Source organism: Peromyscus eremicus, chromosome 20 (genome assembly GCF_949786415.1).
Source record: "Peromyscus eremicus chromosome 20, PerEre_H2_v1, whole genome shotgun sequence".
Classification (NCBI taxonomy): Eukaryota; Metazoa; Chordata; class Mammalia; order Rodentia; family Cricetidae; genus Peromyscus; species Peromyscus eremicus.
In genome coordinates, this window is record NC_081436.1 from 1,509,924 (window position 1) to 1,527,577 (window position 17,654).

The 17,654-nt window shown below is 58.9% G+C and overlaps 1 protein-coding gene across 1 annotated transcript; it reads right to left on the minus strand.

Annotated features, from left to right (window-relative positions):
* Positions 1–138: 138 nt before the first annotated feature.
* Positions 139–16,022, minus strand: Tns2 (tensin 2). The gene is made up of 29 exons (XM_059248094.1): positions 15,948–16,022; positions 11,911–12,019; positions 11,465–11,502; positions 10,538–10,560; positions 10,189–10,243; positions 10,002–10,051; positions 9,620–9,791; positions 9,270–9,320; positions 8,888–9,010; positions 8,738–8,802; positions 7,879–7,962; positions 7,394–7,506; positions 7,244–7,304; positions 6,982–7,057; positions 6,606–6,735; positions 6,446–6,511; positions 6,251–6,364; positions 4,930–6,141; positions 4,652–4,799; positions 4,007–4,560; positions 3,815–3,904; positions 3,415–3,540; positions 3,116–3,208; positions 2,917–2,994; positions 2,688–2,765; positions 2,136–2,304; positions 969–1,037; positions 815–844; positions 139–699 (listed from the first exon to the last, which is right to left on the minus strand). Exons 1-29 carry the CDS (start codon positions 16,020–16,022, stop codon positions 561–563), a joined length of 4,191 nt encoding a protein of 1,396 aa, XP_059104077.1. The 3' UTR covers positions 139–560.
* Between the last annotated feature and the right edge of the window lie 1,632 nt (positions 16,023–17,654).

Genomic DNA, 17,654 nt, shown 5'->3' on the forward strand with positions numbered 1-17,654 from the left:
AGTCAGAGGGCCAGGGCGGGCAGGTAGAGACAGCTGAGGGTGGATGGCGTCAGGGTAGCTGTGGGACACAGGCCAGCAAGGGGAATGTCTCTGGGAGATGTGCGATTTCTTCTTCCTATGAAGTAATCAACTCAAAAGTTTATAGAAATTCTTTATTATTACACAAAAATAGACTCTCTTTTTTCCTCTGTTTGTGTGATCCCACTCTGGTCTCTGTTCAGAGGGGAGGAAGAAAGCTCCCATGCCTCTCCCCTCTCCCACCGTGATGGGACCTGCAGCTGGGTTGAGCTGGCAGGACCATTCCCCACCAGGCCTCCACTACTGATAGCTCCTCACGCCTCACACCTGTCTCTGCCATCTGCTCACATGCCACGTCATCTCATAGGCCCACTCACTTAGCTTAGCAGGCAAGGGCAGGAAAGAACAGTGCCCAGGCTGGTGCCACTACATTTTCGTAGGGTGGGCACCGGCTCTTAGGGCTCCTGGGTCCAGGCCAAGGCAGTGAGAGCTGGGTGCTGGGAGGGTGCAGTGTTGGTGTGGACTCAGCTTGCGGCCCTCCTTCACTTCCTCTGGCCCAGGAGGACTTTGGTGATGAAGGTGACAATAGCGCTGGCCGGCTGGTCTGGGTCAAGCTCCGCAAAGAGGTGGCACACGTTCTCCCAGGGACTTCCTGGCTTCTTGGCCACGAAGCCAAAGATCCTACATGGACAAAGCCAGGGGTGGGCTAGCCTTTGCACCCCTTTCGCAGGAGGATGTTGCTGGCCATGTGGGGTGGCTTGTGCCAGGACAGGGTTGGGCTCGCAGGGAGACTTACTTGGAGGTGGTTCCATCTGGGTTGGTCCATCTGTAAAGAGAGAGAGCGAGCCCTGAAGGAGTACAGCCCAGGACACGGCTCCGGAAGGGCGAGCTGGGGCTGGCTGAGGCTGGCAGGACCACAGGATGGGAAAGGGCTCTGAGGAGGGGCTCACCTGCGGTCCTGGGGGTCAGTGCTAGAGAAGGTAATGCTGTTCACTGGGTAATGGCGGCGAAAGAAGAGCCTGTGAGGAGTAGGTTGGGGAAGGAGTGTCACACTTAGAAATCCAGGTTTTGCCAGTGGTGGCGGCGGCGGTGGTGGCAGCAGCGCACACCTTTAATCCCAGCACTCGGAGGCAGAGGCAGGCTGATCTCTGAGTTCGAGGCTAGCCTGGTCTACAAAGTGAGTTCCGCCTTGAAAAATCAAGGGAGAAAAAGGAAAAATCCAGGTTTTGAAGCTGGAGAGAGAGATGGCTCAGAGGTTAGGAACACTGGCTGATCTTCCAGAGGACCCAGGTTCAATACCCAGCACCCACATGGTAGCTCACAACTGTTTGTAACTCCAGTTCAGGGGATACAACACCTCACACAGACACGCATGCAGGCAACACACCAGTGCACGTAAAAGTAAACACGTGAGTCCGGGTTCTGGGTTGGGGAGGCGGCCCAGAGACTCAAGTACTAGCCATGCAAGCAGGAGGACGAGTCTGAGTGCCAGAGCCCGTAATCCCGGCTTCGGAAGCAGAGCCAGAGTCCTAGGAGCAAGCTAGCAACAAGTCTAGCACATCTGTGACTTCTGGGTTTGACTGAGAGACCCTGTCTGCCTCAGTAAGGAGGAAGAGTAACCAGAGAGATTTTTTTGTTTTTGTTTTTGTTTTTTCAAGATTTCTCTGTAACCCTGGCTGTCTGTCCTGGAACTCATTATGTAGACCAGGCTGGCCTCGAACTCAGAGATCCACCTGCCTCTGCCTCCTGAGTACTGGGATAAAAGTCATGTGCCACCACTACTTGGGACCAGAAAGATTCTTTTTTTTTTTTTTTTTTTTTTTGGTTTTTCGAGACAGGGTTTCTCTGTGTAGCTTTGCGCCTTTCCTGGAACTCACTTGGTAGCCTAGGCCGGCCTTGAACTCACAGAGATCCGCCTGGCTCTGCCTCCCGAGTGCTGGGATTAAAGGCGTGCGCCACCACCGCCCGGCCAGAAAGATTCTTAATTATCAAACTGGAGCCTTCACACATAAATGCAAACATGTATGTACACACACCACACACACACATGAAAAGGAAAAAAAAATCCAGGCCCCCGGTCATCCTTGGGACTTGGGGAGGCTGGTGCCTGGGCTCACTTCCTCTGGTTGTCTGTCAGTGTGATGCCTTGAGCTGAAACCTTGAAGTGGACAATGGCTGGGACTGGGTTGGGGCTGCAGCTCAGAGCTGCAGAGCTGGCCCTGGCCACAGCTGGAGGGCCAGTCAGTGACTCTGTCTCCACGGAGGTCAGGTAGAGCACGCTGCAGGCTAAAGAGACAGGAAGTAGGTTGAGCTAGCGTGGCTTTGCCAGGACCAGGACTTCTCACCCAATCATCCCATGCATTTCTCTGATGCGTGCCGTCTGAATGCACTAGCATCACATCCTGGCAAGTTAGAGAGGCAACTCAGACTCCAAGGGGTCTACAGCCAGCAAGAATGGGAGTTCTTGCCTCTGCTGCAGCTGTGACTCCTGTATTGTGCACCCTGAGAACTTAGCCTGTGACCCCCTTCCCTGCCTCCTGGAAAGATGGGGCTCCTCTGCCTTTGCAGGTTAAATGTATCTTATCTTCTGGGTCTATCTCCCACAGGCCTGTCCATGCCCCTCCCCTCCCTCTGGACCACCAGGGAGAGGGAGGGGAGCGAGTCTCTACCTGCTCCCTGACGCAGGAGGTCTGCTGCTGTGCTCATGTTGGAGGGCACTGGGGCCTCTGGGGCCTCTTCCAGAGGATCTGAGGAGATGAGGGCCACCAAGGAAGGTCAAGAGGGGGAGGCTTCCTAGGTGCTAGAGGACTTCCTTAGCCACCCTAAGGGAAGCGGGGGTGGTGGGGTTGGAGGGGGGACCCAACCTCTGTATTTGGCTATAGGGGTGACATCACACACCTTTACTGGGGATTTGCAGGCAGCAGGGCAGGGAGATGGGAGAGATGGAGTGTTGAGAGACCAGGGCAGAGAGGCTGCCTGCAAGGGGAGGGAAAAAACACCCTGAAGGATGCACGGATAACCAGGGCTTTCTCTCCCGCCCTCTTGAGGCTTCTCCCTTAACTGACCCCTAGAGCCCTCTCAGACTCTTGTTTCTCACCAAAATAGGGCTCAGTAGGACAACCCTTTATCTTCACGCCTTTGGGCCCAGTCTCAATGAGGAAATGACGAACCAGCTGTTCTGAGGGGTCTCCTGAGAGGAGGGCGGGGTGATGAAAGTGAAGCTTTCCTGGATTCCAGGATCTCAGCCCCCCTCCCCCCCCACTCTTTCCTAGGCTGGGGTGGGGGCCGCTTTCCTTGCCCCTTCCCTTCATGGAGATGTCCTGTGCATCTCTCTGCTCTTGGTTCTGCAGCTTCTCCCCTGTCCACACCTGCTCCCTCAGCTTGAGCAGTCTGTACCTTTCCAGGGCTGGGCGCTGGGTGGGGGTGTAGCCACCTTGAGGGCTAGCCCATAGGCTCCTTGGAATGAATGGCTGTCCCTGATCAGGAAGGCCCCAGGGTCCTTTTCTTTCAGCAGGGCAATGGCTGCAGGGCAAGAATTAGAGATGGCTGCAGCCCACAGAGCCCCACTGGCAGGGTCCCAAGTCTGTCACTCCAGCAGCTGTGTGGACGGCAGGACGCTGGGACCATGGGTCATAGGACTTAGGACTAGTCCGAGGCCAAAGCTTAGAGTCGCTGCTGGTGAGCAACTCGGCCAAGAGCTGAGACAGAAGCAACCAAAGCCCCACCAGGGTGAGACAGCCACGACAGGCCTTGGAGGGGGGGCGGGATGGGCACACTACCGTTTCTGGCTTCATACCCTGGTCCCGGGACAGGTGCGGCTTGTACCAAAATTTGGATGTGTCCTGGACGAACTTGGCGTTGCTTTGGTTCTCTTGTAAAGGGTTCTCTAGGAGAGGGAGGGACTGAGTTCAGACCCCAGGGGTCCCCACGGTCTCTCTCTGGGAGGTGAGGTTCTTTAAAGGACACCTGATGTCCTACACCCTTATACCTGGGGGTTGGGTGACGTCTGGGAGAGGAGGCGCAAAGGTGACATGTTGGTTGGCGGCCCTGGCTGGTGGTGATGGCTGTTGCCCAGACCCGGGCAGGTGTCGTTTTTCAGGGAGTGGTGGCTGAGTGGGACCATTGGCATCATAGGAGGCAGCCAGTGGGAAGGCGGGGGTGGACGAGCTCTGGGGTGGCTCTGGGCTGGCCACAAGCCAAGGCATCTGGGTAGGCACAGGAGTAAGGGGGGAGCCATCTGGGCTGTCTGGGGGACCCCGCCAGGGGGCATGGCGGAGTCCGGGCAAGGTGGTTGGCACAGGACCTCGAGGACTGGCACTGTTGGAGTGACCCCCTGGGCTCCTTTCCTGAGGCCAGCCATTGGGTGAGCTGGGTGGGGAGGTCTGGGAGAAAGGGCTAGGGTCTGGCGGCTCGGGCCTGGTGCTGGCCGGCAGCTCAGGGGCCTTTTCAGTGCCTCCCTGGACAACAGGAGGTAAGGCCTCGCCAGGACTGAGTCTCTGAGTTGGTGCCGAGGAGGGAGACCTGGTGTCCGGCCGTCGGGCGCTGCAGGGGGAAATGAAGATGGTCACACGGCCCTGCTTCGGGCTGCTGACACCCATAGAATGTGCCCAAGCAGCCTTGGCCCTCTGTGTACCTCTCTTTGCCCTGGACTGGGCTGCTGGTGTGCAGGGGCGTGGAGGGCCCAGACAGCTCGGAAGACGCACTGCATTGGGCATCTCGGGGAGACCGAGGCAGTGTGGTGTGCCCACTGGAGCCATCCCTCCAGGATAGCTCAGGTGACTCTGCGGTAGGGAGAGGGCTCTGTGAACAGGAGCCTGCTTTCTTTCTGGCCCAGTTCCCTCCCACCATAGCATCCACAGTAGCATTTAGAATCCTCCTCTACCCTGGACAGTACCACTGTAGTGTGCTCACCTGTAGCTGTCAAGGGTCCTGTTGTGGCCAGGTGCCCAGGCAATGGGTACTTGTCCCTTCCATCCTCTGCAGGAATCTCATAACCCAGCTTCCTGGACTGCAGGTAGGGTGGACTTCCCGGGGACACAGAACCAGCCCGTGGTGAGTGGGCACCAGGGCTAGGATACCCTCTGCCCTCGCCTGGGGATCCACAACTGTGAGGTGCCCGGCCATATGCTGGGCAGTAACTGGGAACTGCTCCTCCATAGCCATAGGTTACCAGGGCAGGGTACCCTGGATGCCCATACCTGCCTTCAGGGCATATGGCATAAGAACAGCCATCATGCCCTTCTTCACCCACCTTGGGTGGCTTCAGGCAGCTGTAGTCAGGCATTGGGGCATGGTGATGCCCACAAGCAGGCACCAGCAGAGGCAACGGGTGTCCAGGCCTCACTGGGTGCAGGAGAGGCTTGCCTGCTTCGCTGGCCCACCCCTCTCCAGCCTCCCTCTCTAGTCGCAGTCCATACAGGGCTGCCGTGGGCAGTGCCAGCTTCTCCTCACAGGCTGGGCATGAGCATAAAGCAGGTGCTCCAGGGTCCTCCAGGATCACCACCTCCCGGTAGCCTGCTGAGCGGTAGCCAAAGTCCCCATTGGCTGGTTTCCCTAGCTCAGATGCATAGGGGTATGGCCCTTCTGACAGTGACCTGCAGAGGCGCCTCTTCTCCACAGAGGCTTCTGCGTAGCCCTGGGGGTGTCCCTCATAGCCCCCATAGGGCAGTCTTCGTCTCTCCAGGGTCCCCTCAGGCCGGTAGTAGCCCCCATTGGGGACTGCACAAGGCTCCCGGTAACCTTGCCGGCAGGAACAGTGGCGGCTGAGGCCAGGCCTATGGCCCGGATACACCCCAAGGTGCAGGCCCCCACCTACAGAGGGCTGCTCTTCGTCATCGAGGATGGCTGTCTCACGCCCAGCTCCACGGCCCCCACTGGCCACTCCACAGCCCCCCAGCAGACGATCCAGCTCCTGACGTTCAGCAGCGGTCGGGGGTGGTCGGCCAGGGGATTCTGCTGTGGGTTCTGTGGTGAGTGTGGATGAATGGCCAGAGTCACTGCTGACAGAAAGCATGGGGGGTGGGGGGAGCTCTGGAGAAGGTGCTGGTGGAGTCTGGCGGGGGACCCGCTGCACCTGGGCGTAAGGACTGCCATCCAGGGGGCCCCTTGTGTGGGCCAAGGAGCCTGGGTGGAGAAGAATTAGTGAGTGGGGACAGCACTAATGCCCTAGTGTGCCTCCCCCCACAAGCCACAAAGCTCTTATCTCCCGTCTGCCCACCACCACCCCACACACCATCCATGCTGTCCTCATGGCGCTGGTTGAAATTCTCGTAGGAGTCCCAGCGTACGGCGGGCTCCGCTGTGTTGTAATCCACCGAGACAGAGGGGTCGTTCCGTGGGGTACTGCCTGTGGAGAACCACCTGGGTGCTGAGGATCAGGGGACCCCCAACACCTTCAGCACCCTACCCCTCCAGCTCCCACTCTTACCTTTGACCTTCTCAGGGCTGGAGGAGAAGACAAACTCCACTGAGGCTTGGAAAGGGAACCGCTCGTCTGTGGAGGTGGTGGTGGTGGTGGTGGTGAGGAGCCAGGCCCTGTTGGCATCCCCTTCCCTGCCCACTTGCCCCTTCACTGGCCTCTGACTCACCAGCCCAGGCCTCATCTAGCTGGTCCTTGGGGAAGGTGAGCCGTGATCCATGGATGGTACACGTGTGGAACTGAACCCGGAACACAAGGGTCCGGTCTGTCCCCTGGCCACCCTTGTGATAGCAGGTTACCTGAAGGAGGGCAGGAGGCTGGGGGTCAGGCCTTCACATCCATTTTGCCTTATTTGTGCCTTTACCCCAAGGGCTGCCAGGTCACAGCTTCTGCAGTGCCCTAATCTCAAGGTGAACTCTCTTGGGATAGCAGGGTAGGATTCCCTTTGGGCCCTCCAGTCCTGCTTGAACCGATGACTGGTCAGCTGACTACATGGCTAGAAGCCTCCACTCCATTGCAGTCCCCATCCTCAGGATCCCCCTCACCATGACATCGCCTTTGAGGAGGAGAGCTGGCTCTAGGCTGATGCAAAGTTGCTGGGGTCCTGGGCCTGCAATGTGGCTTTGGGCAGAGAGAAGGGCAGAAAGTCAGAGGCATCCAGGGAGGGCTCAGAGGTGGCTATGCAGAGTCAGCCCCCAGGGGGTACTTCAGCATCCCTGGCTGGAGCCAGAAGGCTGGACCTGGGGAGGCTGGGGGCGGATGCAGCAGGCACAGGCAGGTATCAGGGCCTGGGAACAGAGCACTCACTAGACTCCAGATGTGTAGACCAGCTGCATAGATTGGTAGATCTTGAGGAAGGGCTGGAAGCCTGGAGGGGTGGAGGAGGATGTGAGGGGCATGGGGTGAAGTGGGTCAGGAAGTGGCTGTCCCCACGGGATGCATCTCAGGTGGACTCACCTGTGTTGGGCTCAAAGGCTGGCAGCATGGGCACAAACACGTAGTGCAGGAAGAGCGGGCTGCTGTTCATTCTGATGGAGCCAGACAGCAGCCCGCTGAAGTAGCTGACGTAGCTGGGGAGACGCCCAGGAAAACATCAGCACCACCATCCTCACACCAGCCCAACGATGCAGACCCTCCCCCCAGCCTTGGGAGACGGAGAATGTTCTACACTTCAAGGAGGCAAGCTCCGCTCGTCCTGTGATGCCCTTCTTACAAGCCTCTGCTTTACTTTCTTCACAGACCCTGTCATCGGCTAGAATGATCTAGTCTGTTTACGCACAGCTTCTTGCCTTCCACGCCACTAGCAAAGGAATGCCACGAGAGCCCGACCCTGTGTGTCCTGAGTTCCCACAACTTGGCCCGGTGCCTGGCTCCCTTGCATTGTGGGATTCAGGTGTGCTGCCTGAGCCAGAGTACCCGCCCTTCCCCACTGGGCTGCTCACCGGCGCTGGGATGGCTGCAGTTCGGTGGCCACCTTGTCCTCACAGAATTTTCTCATGGTGAGAGTTGCCAGTGCCTGGTCTGCCCTGGGGAGAGCAGGGCAGGTGGGGTGCTTAGGGAACAGTCTCATTCTGGCCTTCCATGCCTAAGCCCCGGGGCAGGGAAGGAGGAACCATGAGATCCCTCAGTGCAGAGGGGACCCCATGGAGAAGAGAGCTAGAAGCCCTGTAGTACAGTTTCCCAGTTGTTGGGCCTCAGGCAACCGTTCCCCGAATCTGACTTTCCTCATCTGTAAAATGGGGGCAGCTAGACAACCTAATGGGCTGAGTGGTGTCCCTCCCCCAGAGAAATGTACCTCAGAGGGGGCCTTATTTAGAAAGAGGGTCTCTGCAGACGTGATTAGATAGGTTAAGCTGAGATCATGCAGGAGCATCAGGGTCCTTAGAAGAGGAGAAACAGAAACAGACGCACAAAGAGAACACCATGTGATCACGATTGCCACTGCAAGCCAAGAACTGCCAAGAACTGCTAAGAACTGCCAAGAACTGCCAGCCACCACCAGAAGCTGGAAAGAGGCAAGGAAGGTGTCTGCCTAGAGTCACAGGGAGAGCAAAGGCCTGCTGACACCCTGACTTCGGAGTTTTAACATCTTAGAACAGGGAGACAGTTCTCTTCCGCCAGTTTGTGGCGTTTTTGCTGACAGCCCTAGGAAACTAGCCCAGCTCATCTGTTGCAGAGGGCTGGGCACCCAAGTGGAGACAGGTGATATCACACCAAATTCATGGTGTAGGACTCTCTGACTACAGGGAGAAGCTCAGACAGAGCCAGATGAGGGAAGGCCACCGGGCCAGGGAAACTCACCCTGCAGAGATCCTGCTATAATGCATATAGGCAGAGACAATGACGCCGAGCTTGCCCTTGCTCCCCTGAGAGAGAAAGAGGGAGGGTGTGGGACCTGTGAGTTCTAGGTGGAGGCTGCCTCAGCCCTATGACCCCAAGGTCCCAGCCCACCTTGCAGTACAACACGACCACGTGCTGAGGGTCAGCACTGAGCCACGTCTCCATGGCTTTGCAGATGGAACACAGTTTGTCCAGAGGCGGGGCATGCAGCTCAGGCCAGCCAAAGTCCTGCACCTGGGGAAGTAGAGGGTACAACTGTGTGTGCGGGGACAGGAACAAGGAGGTGAGGGGGATAACAAGGGGCCCCGAGGCAAGGTGGGGCTTCCTAGCCGTCACCAGTAGCCTGGACACTTCTCAGCCATACTACACCACGTTTGCAGGTATCTTAAATGGTATGTCCTCTAGGAGAGTGCTTAAGAGTAAAGTGGATGTCAGCCGCTGCTAATCACAAGGAGGCAGAGTCTTCTCACAGGGTTGGCCATTTTCCCCCTACCTTAGGGTTCAGGCGGGTCAGGTCATGCCGTTTCTCTGAAAGGTTGAAGAGCTGAAATAAAGGGAAGCCTTAATAAATAAATAAAGGCAACCTCAGACAGAGGTGCTGGAGGTGGGCCCTCAATGAGAACCTAACTCTGAAACTGCAGTCCTCTGGAGCTGGATTCTCCGGAGCTGCTGCGTGCGGGACTGAGCTCAGGCTCCGCCCCGCCCGCCCCGCCCCGCCCCGCCTTTGCACACTAACACCGCCCTCTGCCAGTCACATCTCAGGGATGGATGGCAAACAGTAGCCTTGCCTATTTGGACCTCCCAGCCTTCTCATTGGTTGAATCTGGCCGACCCGCTCCTCACCAGGTACTTGTCCCGGTGCTTGGACTGCAGCACGTGGGCTAGCTCGCGCAGGTGGCCCCGGTGTCGCTGCTCGTCCGGCCGTGCGGGGAAAGCCGCAGCCAAGATCCGCTCGGTCACATAGGTGAGGTCCAAGTCCCAGCGACGCTCCATGAGCGGATCCAGGCTGAAGCTCCTGAGAGAGGTCGCAAAGCTGACTTAGGGGACAGAGGCGAGGCGCCCCACGGGGCTAGTATAATGAGAAGGGTCTTGGGGAGCGCTGGGAGGCCCTGCTAACTCCTGAGGGTGCGTGGTCCAGAGGTGTTTATTGGGGGCCACTGCCATGAGCTGAGTGGGGGGTCCCGGGGAGAGTGCCCACGTGGGGTCGCCGGGCGCCCTCACTCACCTGGGTAGAGTGCTGCGTTGCTTTGAGTGATTCAGAGACTTGGTGGACCCCTGGTGGATGAGAAACCGTAGTAGACATCTCTTCGATGTATCTCTTCTAGGCTTCCCAGTCCAAAGTTCCACAAACCGTGGTCTGCCAGAGCGTGCCCACGTGCCCCCTCCCCGCCCAGGCCCCTAGCATCCCTTACCAGGTGTTCTATGCGCCGGACGGGGCCGTGTTTCTCCGCTAGAAAAATGGGGGGTGGTTAGGGCCAGGGCAATGACTAGTCTGGACCTGGGGGTGGGGGTGGGAGGGCGTGTCTGCGTCTACTCCCTGGGGTAAAAGAGAGGACTCCAGCCCCCCCAGCAGGCCCTAGTAGACAATGACAGCGAAGAGCTGGAAGTCCATCTGTTCGGATGGCTGACCAATAACCAACAGCGCTCAGTCTAGGTAACCTCCTGGAGACCCCGCTCCGAGACCACCAGACCTCTGGACGCTGGTCAGGTTCCTGCCCTCCCTGCCCCATCCTAGAGTACACTCACCAGCTCCGCAGGGGCAAGGCCTGACAGGATGAGGTCACCTGGAGGGAGATGGGAGTAAGGACCGAAGCGGGTGAAATGGGGTGCCCGGCTTCAGCAGGAAGGTGGAGGGCTGTCAGCTGATGAGTACAGGCTCCAGCGGAGGTTCCGCTATTTAAGGGAGCCTTGCTTCTGGCCTCCCGGTCCCCCACCTCTCAGGCCCCCTGCTTGTTGCTCTTGGCTCTCAGCCCCTGGCCCAAACAGACCCCCATTCATCCAGCTGCAGGACAGGGAGTTATATATAGAGGCAGGCAGGCAATGGCCAGGGGTGGACACTAGCCTCTTTCACCGTTGAGACCCCCACCCATGGGCACATACTCCCCCAAGCTAACTTGAGGCCCTGGGACTGACTACCCCCCTGCACGGAAGGAGGAGAACCAGGAATGTTCCTCAGAGATGGGGCTGTCTTGGTGGACAGTGGGTACCACCTACAGTATGTATGTACCTGAAGAGGCCCAGCCCTGCCAGCACCCAGGATAAGACCAACTCAAGCATCCTGAGGACCCTTCCCCAGAGGAAAGGCACAGCCTAGCCCCGTGCCTGGTCTCTGAAACTCTGCTCCCTCTCTATCCACCCCGCCCTTCCTCCTCCTCCTTCTCCCCCCCCCCCCCCCATCCTCTCGCCAGCTGCAGCCTGGGCACAGCACCAAGACAAACGCTGTCTCACTGTCCACCCTCCTAGGCCACCCCTCCAGGGGTGGAGTAGGGTGGTTCTTAAAGGGCCCAGCACAACACCCCTGCCACCCAGGAGGGGTCTCTAGGAATGACATGGGACTGAGTGGAAGAACCATGCCAGTGTGGCTAAAGAAGACTGTTTGTCTGGGCAGTGAAAGGACTCGATCCCCCTCAGCTAGTGTCTGGGCAGTGAAAGGACTCTATCCCCCCTCAGCTAGGACCAGGTACCCACCTTTGCTTCGCATTTTCTGTGTGTGGCCACCTTGCAGACTAGAGAGGGAAGAGAGGAAAGAGGTTAGCAGAGGCTTATGGGAGCAGGGAAAGGGCCATCCTCCACTTCCCCAGGTCCTGAAGGCCAACCCTGGGGCAACACTAGATTGCCGGAGTTGTGAGCAGGGCAGCGCATCAACAGGTTCTGCTCCCGGGTCAGGGAAGAGGGCCAGAGGTTGTGGCCTAGGACGAATGGAGGTGAGGAGGAAGGAAAGCCCCTAATCATAGGTGAGGATGGGAAGGTGGCAGAGTCACAAATCTCCTGATTTGTGACTCCTGATTTGTGCAAGGTGGATGTTTCGGTGAGAGGGGGCATTGTTTCTGCTCTGTGGATCTGCCTGCTCCTGGAGCCGCACAGCACAGTGGCATTGAGTGGAGGGCTCAGAGTACACGGGAAGAGCACCTCACCTCGGCACGAGACACCGGTCCCATCGATGGTCACTTTACACACCGCACACACCGGAGCTTTCTTCCGGAAAACCTTCTCCCGGAAGCTGTGTGGTTCTGCTTTCCTAGGCTGCGGGTGGGATGACAGACAGACAGAGGTATGAGTTCCTAGTGGGCCCATCTCCAAGGCTGGGTAGGAACCCTGCCTTAGAACAACGCTGCTTCCCTCTCTTCTAGTTCAAAGCCTCTGAACTCTCAGGCACACTTGGCCACAGCTGTTCCAGGGTAGTCATGGGGCCTGTCCTCTACACGGCTTGGAATGTGACCCCTTGCGTCACCTTGGCTGGGTCAACTCCTCCCTAAGGGATCACTTGGGCCCATCACGTGGCGCTGCTATGTGATGTCCTGGTCACTGCCACTTCAAATGTGCGGGCTTTCCGAACCTTGGCAGAGTGGGGGGAGGGGGTCTGACTCTCTTCCCATCCTGCCCTCCCCAGATGAGGCTTGTATACTGTGAGCTGACAGCCCAGACACACATGCACATTGTCACATAACACCCAGACTGGCTTCAGCCAGTCCTGAGCCCCTGGTTCTCAGTGTCCCCACGCTCCAGGCAGCTGACATGCCCTCCCTCCTCCATGGTCAGAACAACATGTTTACTCTTTGTGCTTCAAGGCGGCCAGGCAGCAGTTGTATAAGACGGGGGTGGCCATGCTGGAAGGAGGGTTGACAGTAGGGACAGACAAGCAGCTGTCTTGCCGCCTCTGTATGTCCCCTCCCCACCCAGTGGTAGCGAGGCCAGCAGCTGGGCAGCTTCCAGCCGCCCAGGCCTACTTCAGTCCCTCCCACCCTAGTCCATCCCGCCTGCCCTGTGTCTGTGGACAGTCTCCCTCCATGTGCGGATTTTTCACCTCTGTATTCAAGCTCCCGCTGTTCCCTCCTCCCCCTGGATCTGCCCACCACAGCGTTAACATGGGGCAGCTTTGGTCCCTCGACTCTCCAGAACGCCTCTGGACTGGAGGTGGGACCTGCTGGGACACTGGGACTCACTTGTTGATAACATCATGTGCAGATGACGTCAGTGGACAGCAACCTCCCAGCTAGAGTGCCTGGAGACCTGGCCTCCTCCCTACCTTTCACTGCATTCTCCCCATCCCTTTACTCTTGAGCTTCCCTGGGAGGTCAGGACTTACGTTCTTAGCCCCCGCCCGCCTCCCGGGCTTACACAAGCTCAAGCCGGGAAATACACAGAGATGGAAGTACACTGAGGCAGGATCACACTACCACCTTGGCTACCTCAGGGGGCCAGAAGAATGAGGGGGAATACTGAGGCAGGGTGAGGAGCAGGAGAAGAGGCTGAGACTAGCAAGAGGGTCTGGCCTGAGTCCTGACCCTCCCCCCTTGTCCGCACCTCCACCCTCCCCACCTTCGCCCAGCTGGTGGGCACTCCTACCCTGCTGGTGGCCCGGCTGCTGTCCCTCTTCCCCAGGGCTCTGAGCAACCTTTCCACCGGGCTGCTGGACTTCATGGTGTCTGGCTGGCTGCGCTCTTGGCTGCAGGGCCTGAACAATGCTGGGGCCTGGCCTGGGGCTTCCTGGAAGCAGCCTGGCCGAGGCAGCCGCTTCCCTTGGGTGGAGGGGAGGCTGTCTGGCTGGTGTGTGGAGAAGCCTGGCCCTGGAAGTGGAGGGAAGTGCAGGCGGGAAGGGGGCAGGTCGCTGCTCCAGGAAGTGGGGTGGGGGAGGATGTGGGGGAGGCCAGGAGATCAGATTCCCAGGATCTACCCTGCTGGGAGTGTCAGCCCAAGATCTTTGGCTCTCCCCATCTCCTCTGGAACTGCCTCTCACCCGGTGGGCCACCCTGTCTAGGGGTCTGTGGTCCTGAGATCCAGCCCTGGAATCAGCCAGCGGGGCAGGGTGGGAATTCAGGTCTCAGGGCAGGGCTCGAGGGCCAGAGGAGAACACTGTGTCCCTAGCCAGTCTCTAGCCTGGACTCTTATGCTCCCTTGGGACTTCCTGTGGGAAGGGAGTGGAGCTGGGAACCAGTACCCCTGGCAGCCCAGGACTCAAAATCCTCAGGGTGAAAGAAAGTAGGAATGAAGGCCAGCTTCCTTGTTAGACGGGAAAGGATCATGCAGTGCCCTCCTCAAGGCCAAGTTCCAGCCAGAAGGCCCAGCTGCCCACAGTAGTGGTCCATCCTGCTGCAGCCCAAAGCAGTGGAAGGCACCACCTGAAGACCCAGCTACTGTGCCCCGGATAAAACTCAAAGCTTCTGGCTTAGTCCCCTGCACCCGGGACCCCACCCACCCAAACCTGAGCACTACCTTCATGGCTCTTCTGGGCCTGGCTCTCCTTCCTCTGTGGCTGTCACTGGGCCTGAGGACTGGACAGGAGGGCCCCCTCCCAACACATACTCCACCCCCTCTAGGGCCTCCTGCTTCCCTCCTGGGAATAGGGCCAACTTCCTGTCCCAGGAGTCAAGGGAAGGAGGTGGATGGGGCCTTGGAAAGGATGGAACAATCTTCCTAAACAAGGGTCAATGGCCTGGGGGTTCTCAGCCAGCGCCCTGGACAGCAGCCTTTGGAATGCTGTGGCTGTCACTTGAAAGAATGTACAACGTTGTCATCGTCATTTGCACGGTATTTGCTGAATGCCCCAGCGAGACTGCTCCAGCCCTGGCTATACAGGGTCCCACAGGAGTTCCCTCCTCCTCTGCCTCATGCTCCCGGGGACACCGCAGAAGACCTATCAGTCCCAGGAAGCCTCTTCTTACACGCTCCAATTCTCTAGGAAGCCTGTCACCTGTGTACCCTGGCTAGAAGGTGGCACCTGAGTGGCAAGGTGTGTGCCCCCATCCTGTAACTGGAGAGCGCCAGTGGCTCTGTAATCCCTACCCGAGTCCTGGCTGTGTCCCAGGACATTCCAGGCCGATGGCCAGGTGGGCAACTGGGCCTGGCCTGATTCAGCACCCGGCCCTGCTGGGGGAGATGGGTCATCGTAGTGCCTGGCTGAGTGTGGCTTCTCCCATCCAGTATTTTTCCTCTGCACCTATGGCACATAGCCCTACTTCTTAAAGTCCTACTTTTAAGTCCCCTCCTCTGGGAAAGGTCCCCAAACATCCTCCAGCCCCATTGAACTTTCACTGTCCACCCAGACCTAGAAGTGTCCATTCAATGACTGCAACAGGAGCTGTGGGCTAAGTAAGCACTATGTGGGCTGGTCAAGAGCCCTTCGGGGAGTGGGGTACTTCTGGAAGGAGATGGGGGCAACCTATGCCTGAGGGACGGCTGGGATGGCATTACCTGAGCCTGTGGATCCTCACTTCCCACCTCCTGCCTGGAATATTCCAGAGCTTTTTTTTTTTGCTTCTCCTCAGCAGGGCCCCCTCTTACTCTGAAGCCTGGGGTTTGTTTGGAGAAACCCCTCCACCCACCCACACACCCCTCCTTCCTGGAAATAGCTGTGGTTGGATGAGAAGCTGGGAGCTGGGCCACAGTGAAGTGAGGCCCAGGAAAGACGGGAGGGGAATGGAGGTAGGATTCAGGGTGTATCCAAAGGGACCTAGGGGGTGTCTAGGCGGGGCAGAAGTAGAAGAGGGCATAGGAGGGGTCAGCTTCATCTGTGCCTGCACTGTGCCTCAATGTCCCAGACAGGGAACATGAGAAGAAAACGCTTGCATGCCCTCTGCCAGGCCAGGGCCGGGGCACAGCTGCCAGCTGCCACGGGCATCTTGTGCTCCAAGTGCGCTTGTCTGACCTGGGGATGTATGCAGAGAGTGGCCCGACCCAACCGTAGTGCGCAGTGAGTCGCGGGAAGGCGTGGCGGCCTGAGCTTAGGACCACAGCCGTGCCCCGCCCCCTGGTCACCTCCAGGATCTCCACCTGCCCCCTAGCTCACCGCGACCCGGAGGGCGCTGGCCCGAGTCCCAGCCTCGGGCTCCTGCTGTTCCCGGACCCCCGGTGGCTCCGCGCTCCCCTGGCGCCCGCCCCCGGGCTCGGGCCGCGCGCTGTGACGCAGAGGGCCGCCGCCCGCGTTCCCGCTCGGCGTGGCGCGGCCACTCACCTGTGGGGGGCGCCCGGAGGGCCGGGGGCGCGGCGGGCCGGGGCAGCAGCAGGGGGCGCCCCCGGGCCAGCCCATCCCGGCCTGCCGCGCCGCGACACGCGGAGGCGGCGGCGGGCGGCGGCGGCAGCGGCGGCGGGCCGGGCACTCAGCTGGCTCCCTCCCTCCCTCGGCGCCCTGCGCCCGCCACCTCCTCCCGCCCTCTGGCTCCCTCCTTCTTCCCGGGCTCCAATCGCCACCTTCCACCCGCTCCCCGCCCGCGCCGCCTCTTTTCTCCCTCCTCTCCTCCCACTGTCCTTCCCGCGAACGGCTCAGCTCGCGGAGGCAGGCTCCAGCCGAGACGCGCAGACGGACGGAGCTGGCAGCCCGAGCCGGGGAGGGACTGGCAGCCAGATCCCCGGGAAGTCTCAGACCGAGAGGCTGCAGAGGGAGAGGGACGCGGGCGGAGAGAGCCGCGTGAGCCGCACAGACTCCTAAAAGAAGGGTACAGAGAACAGCGGGGGGCCTCGGCATCTCCGCCGCCTCCTTAACGCCCCGAGCCGGATGCGGGATCTCGTCTGAACCAGGCCTGGCCTGGTGGGGGCGCCAGACTTAGACACCCAATGTTACCGGTGTCCCCGGTCGTAGGACACCGCTTGCTGGTGCTCTGCCCCACGGGAGCTGTGTCATCTTTTCTCCCAAAGGACTCAGGGCTGAGGACCCACCGAAGGTTCAAGACTCCCACCCCTGGACGGCTTCAGTCATCGCCCCGGAGTTCTTGGGTTTTCCCAATGCAAGTTCTTCTGATGGTGTAATCCCATTCCCTTCTTTTAAAGGCTGATGTTGGATAGGAACGTCTGGAATTAAACTAATGGGCCGTGGTGCTGGTTTGAGTTGTGACGCTCTGAGGGAAGGTGGAGGGTAGGGATGTGGTCCTAGAGTCTTTGAACCTACTGCCGTTCCCACCTTCCCAGCATTCTTTAGCAGATCCTAAACTCTTCTGCGGTTACGCTCCCCACTGGAATTTCCATAATGGAAGTTGGTGGAGCCAGAGGATCTCCATGCTGAGAAGTGGGAAGTGCCTGGAGTTCAAGGGTAGGGTAGGTGCCCAAAGCAACCCAGCACTCCCTGCTCAAGCCCTCTGGGTCTGCCTGCCTGCCCCATCTCAGCAGAGTTCTGGGCTCATCCTGTCTATGGCAAAGGCTGTGTCTGGCGGTCTGGTTCTGATTACTGGGTGATGGAGCACCTGACTCTAATCTGGCAGCTGGGAAGAGGCTGGAAGCAAGGCTACGGTTCTTACAGTCCAGTGGCTGGACTCCTGGGGGACCAGAGGAAGAGCTGGAGAGGCGCTGGGAGGGAGGGGTCGCACTGAAGGTGAAGAGAGAGAGCAGCAGAGGTTAGAAGACAGTGTCAGGGACTGGAGGCTGAGGGTCATGCTGTGGCGAGATTGGATTATGCAATTAATCTGCAATATGAAAATATACTTATTTGATGCCTGCAGCTAGCTCTTTTAACATCCAGACCTTTTCAGAATGTCCCAGGCTTTAGCTGGAACTCGCTTTGTAGACCAGGCTGGCCTTGAACTCACAGAGATCCAACTGCTTCTACCACCCGAGTGCTGGGATCAAAGGCAGGGACCACCTCCGAGGGGTGGATATAGGTTTTAATTGATAACGTCACCAGTGAGTGAGCAAGACTGATTGGACTAGAACTTCACACCAAGCTGATATC

Bases quoted from the DNA above. Each gene is read 5' to 3' on its own strand.
- Tns2 (XM_059248094.1), bottom strand. From the start codon at position 16,022: ATGGGCTGGCCCGGGGGCGCCCCCTGCTGCTGCCCCGGCCCGCCGCGC. The intron at 3,905-4,006 runs GTATAAGGGTGT...TCCCTCTCCTAG, and splicing joins AGACGTCACCCAACCCCCAG to AGAACCCTTTACAAGAGAAC. The intron at 3,209-3,414 runs GTACAGACTGCT...CCCTCCTCTCAG, and splicing joins CAGCGCCCAGCCCTGGAAAG to GAGACCCCTCAGAACAGCTG.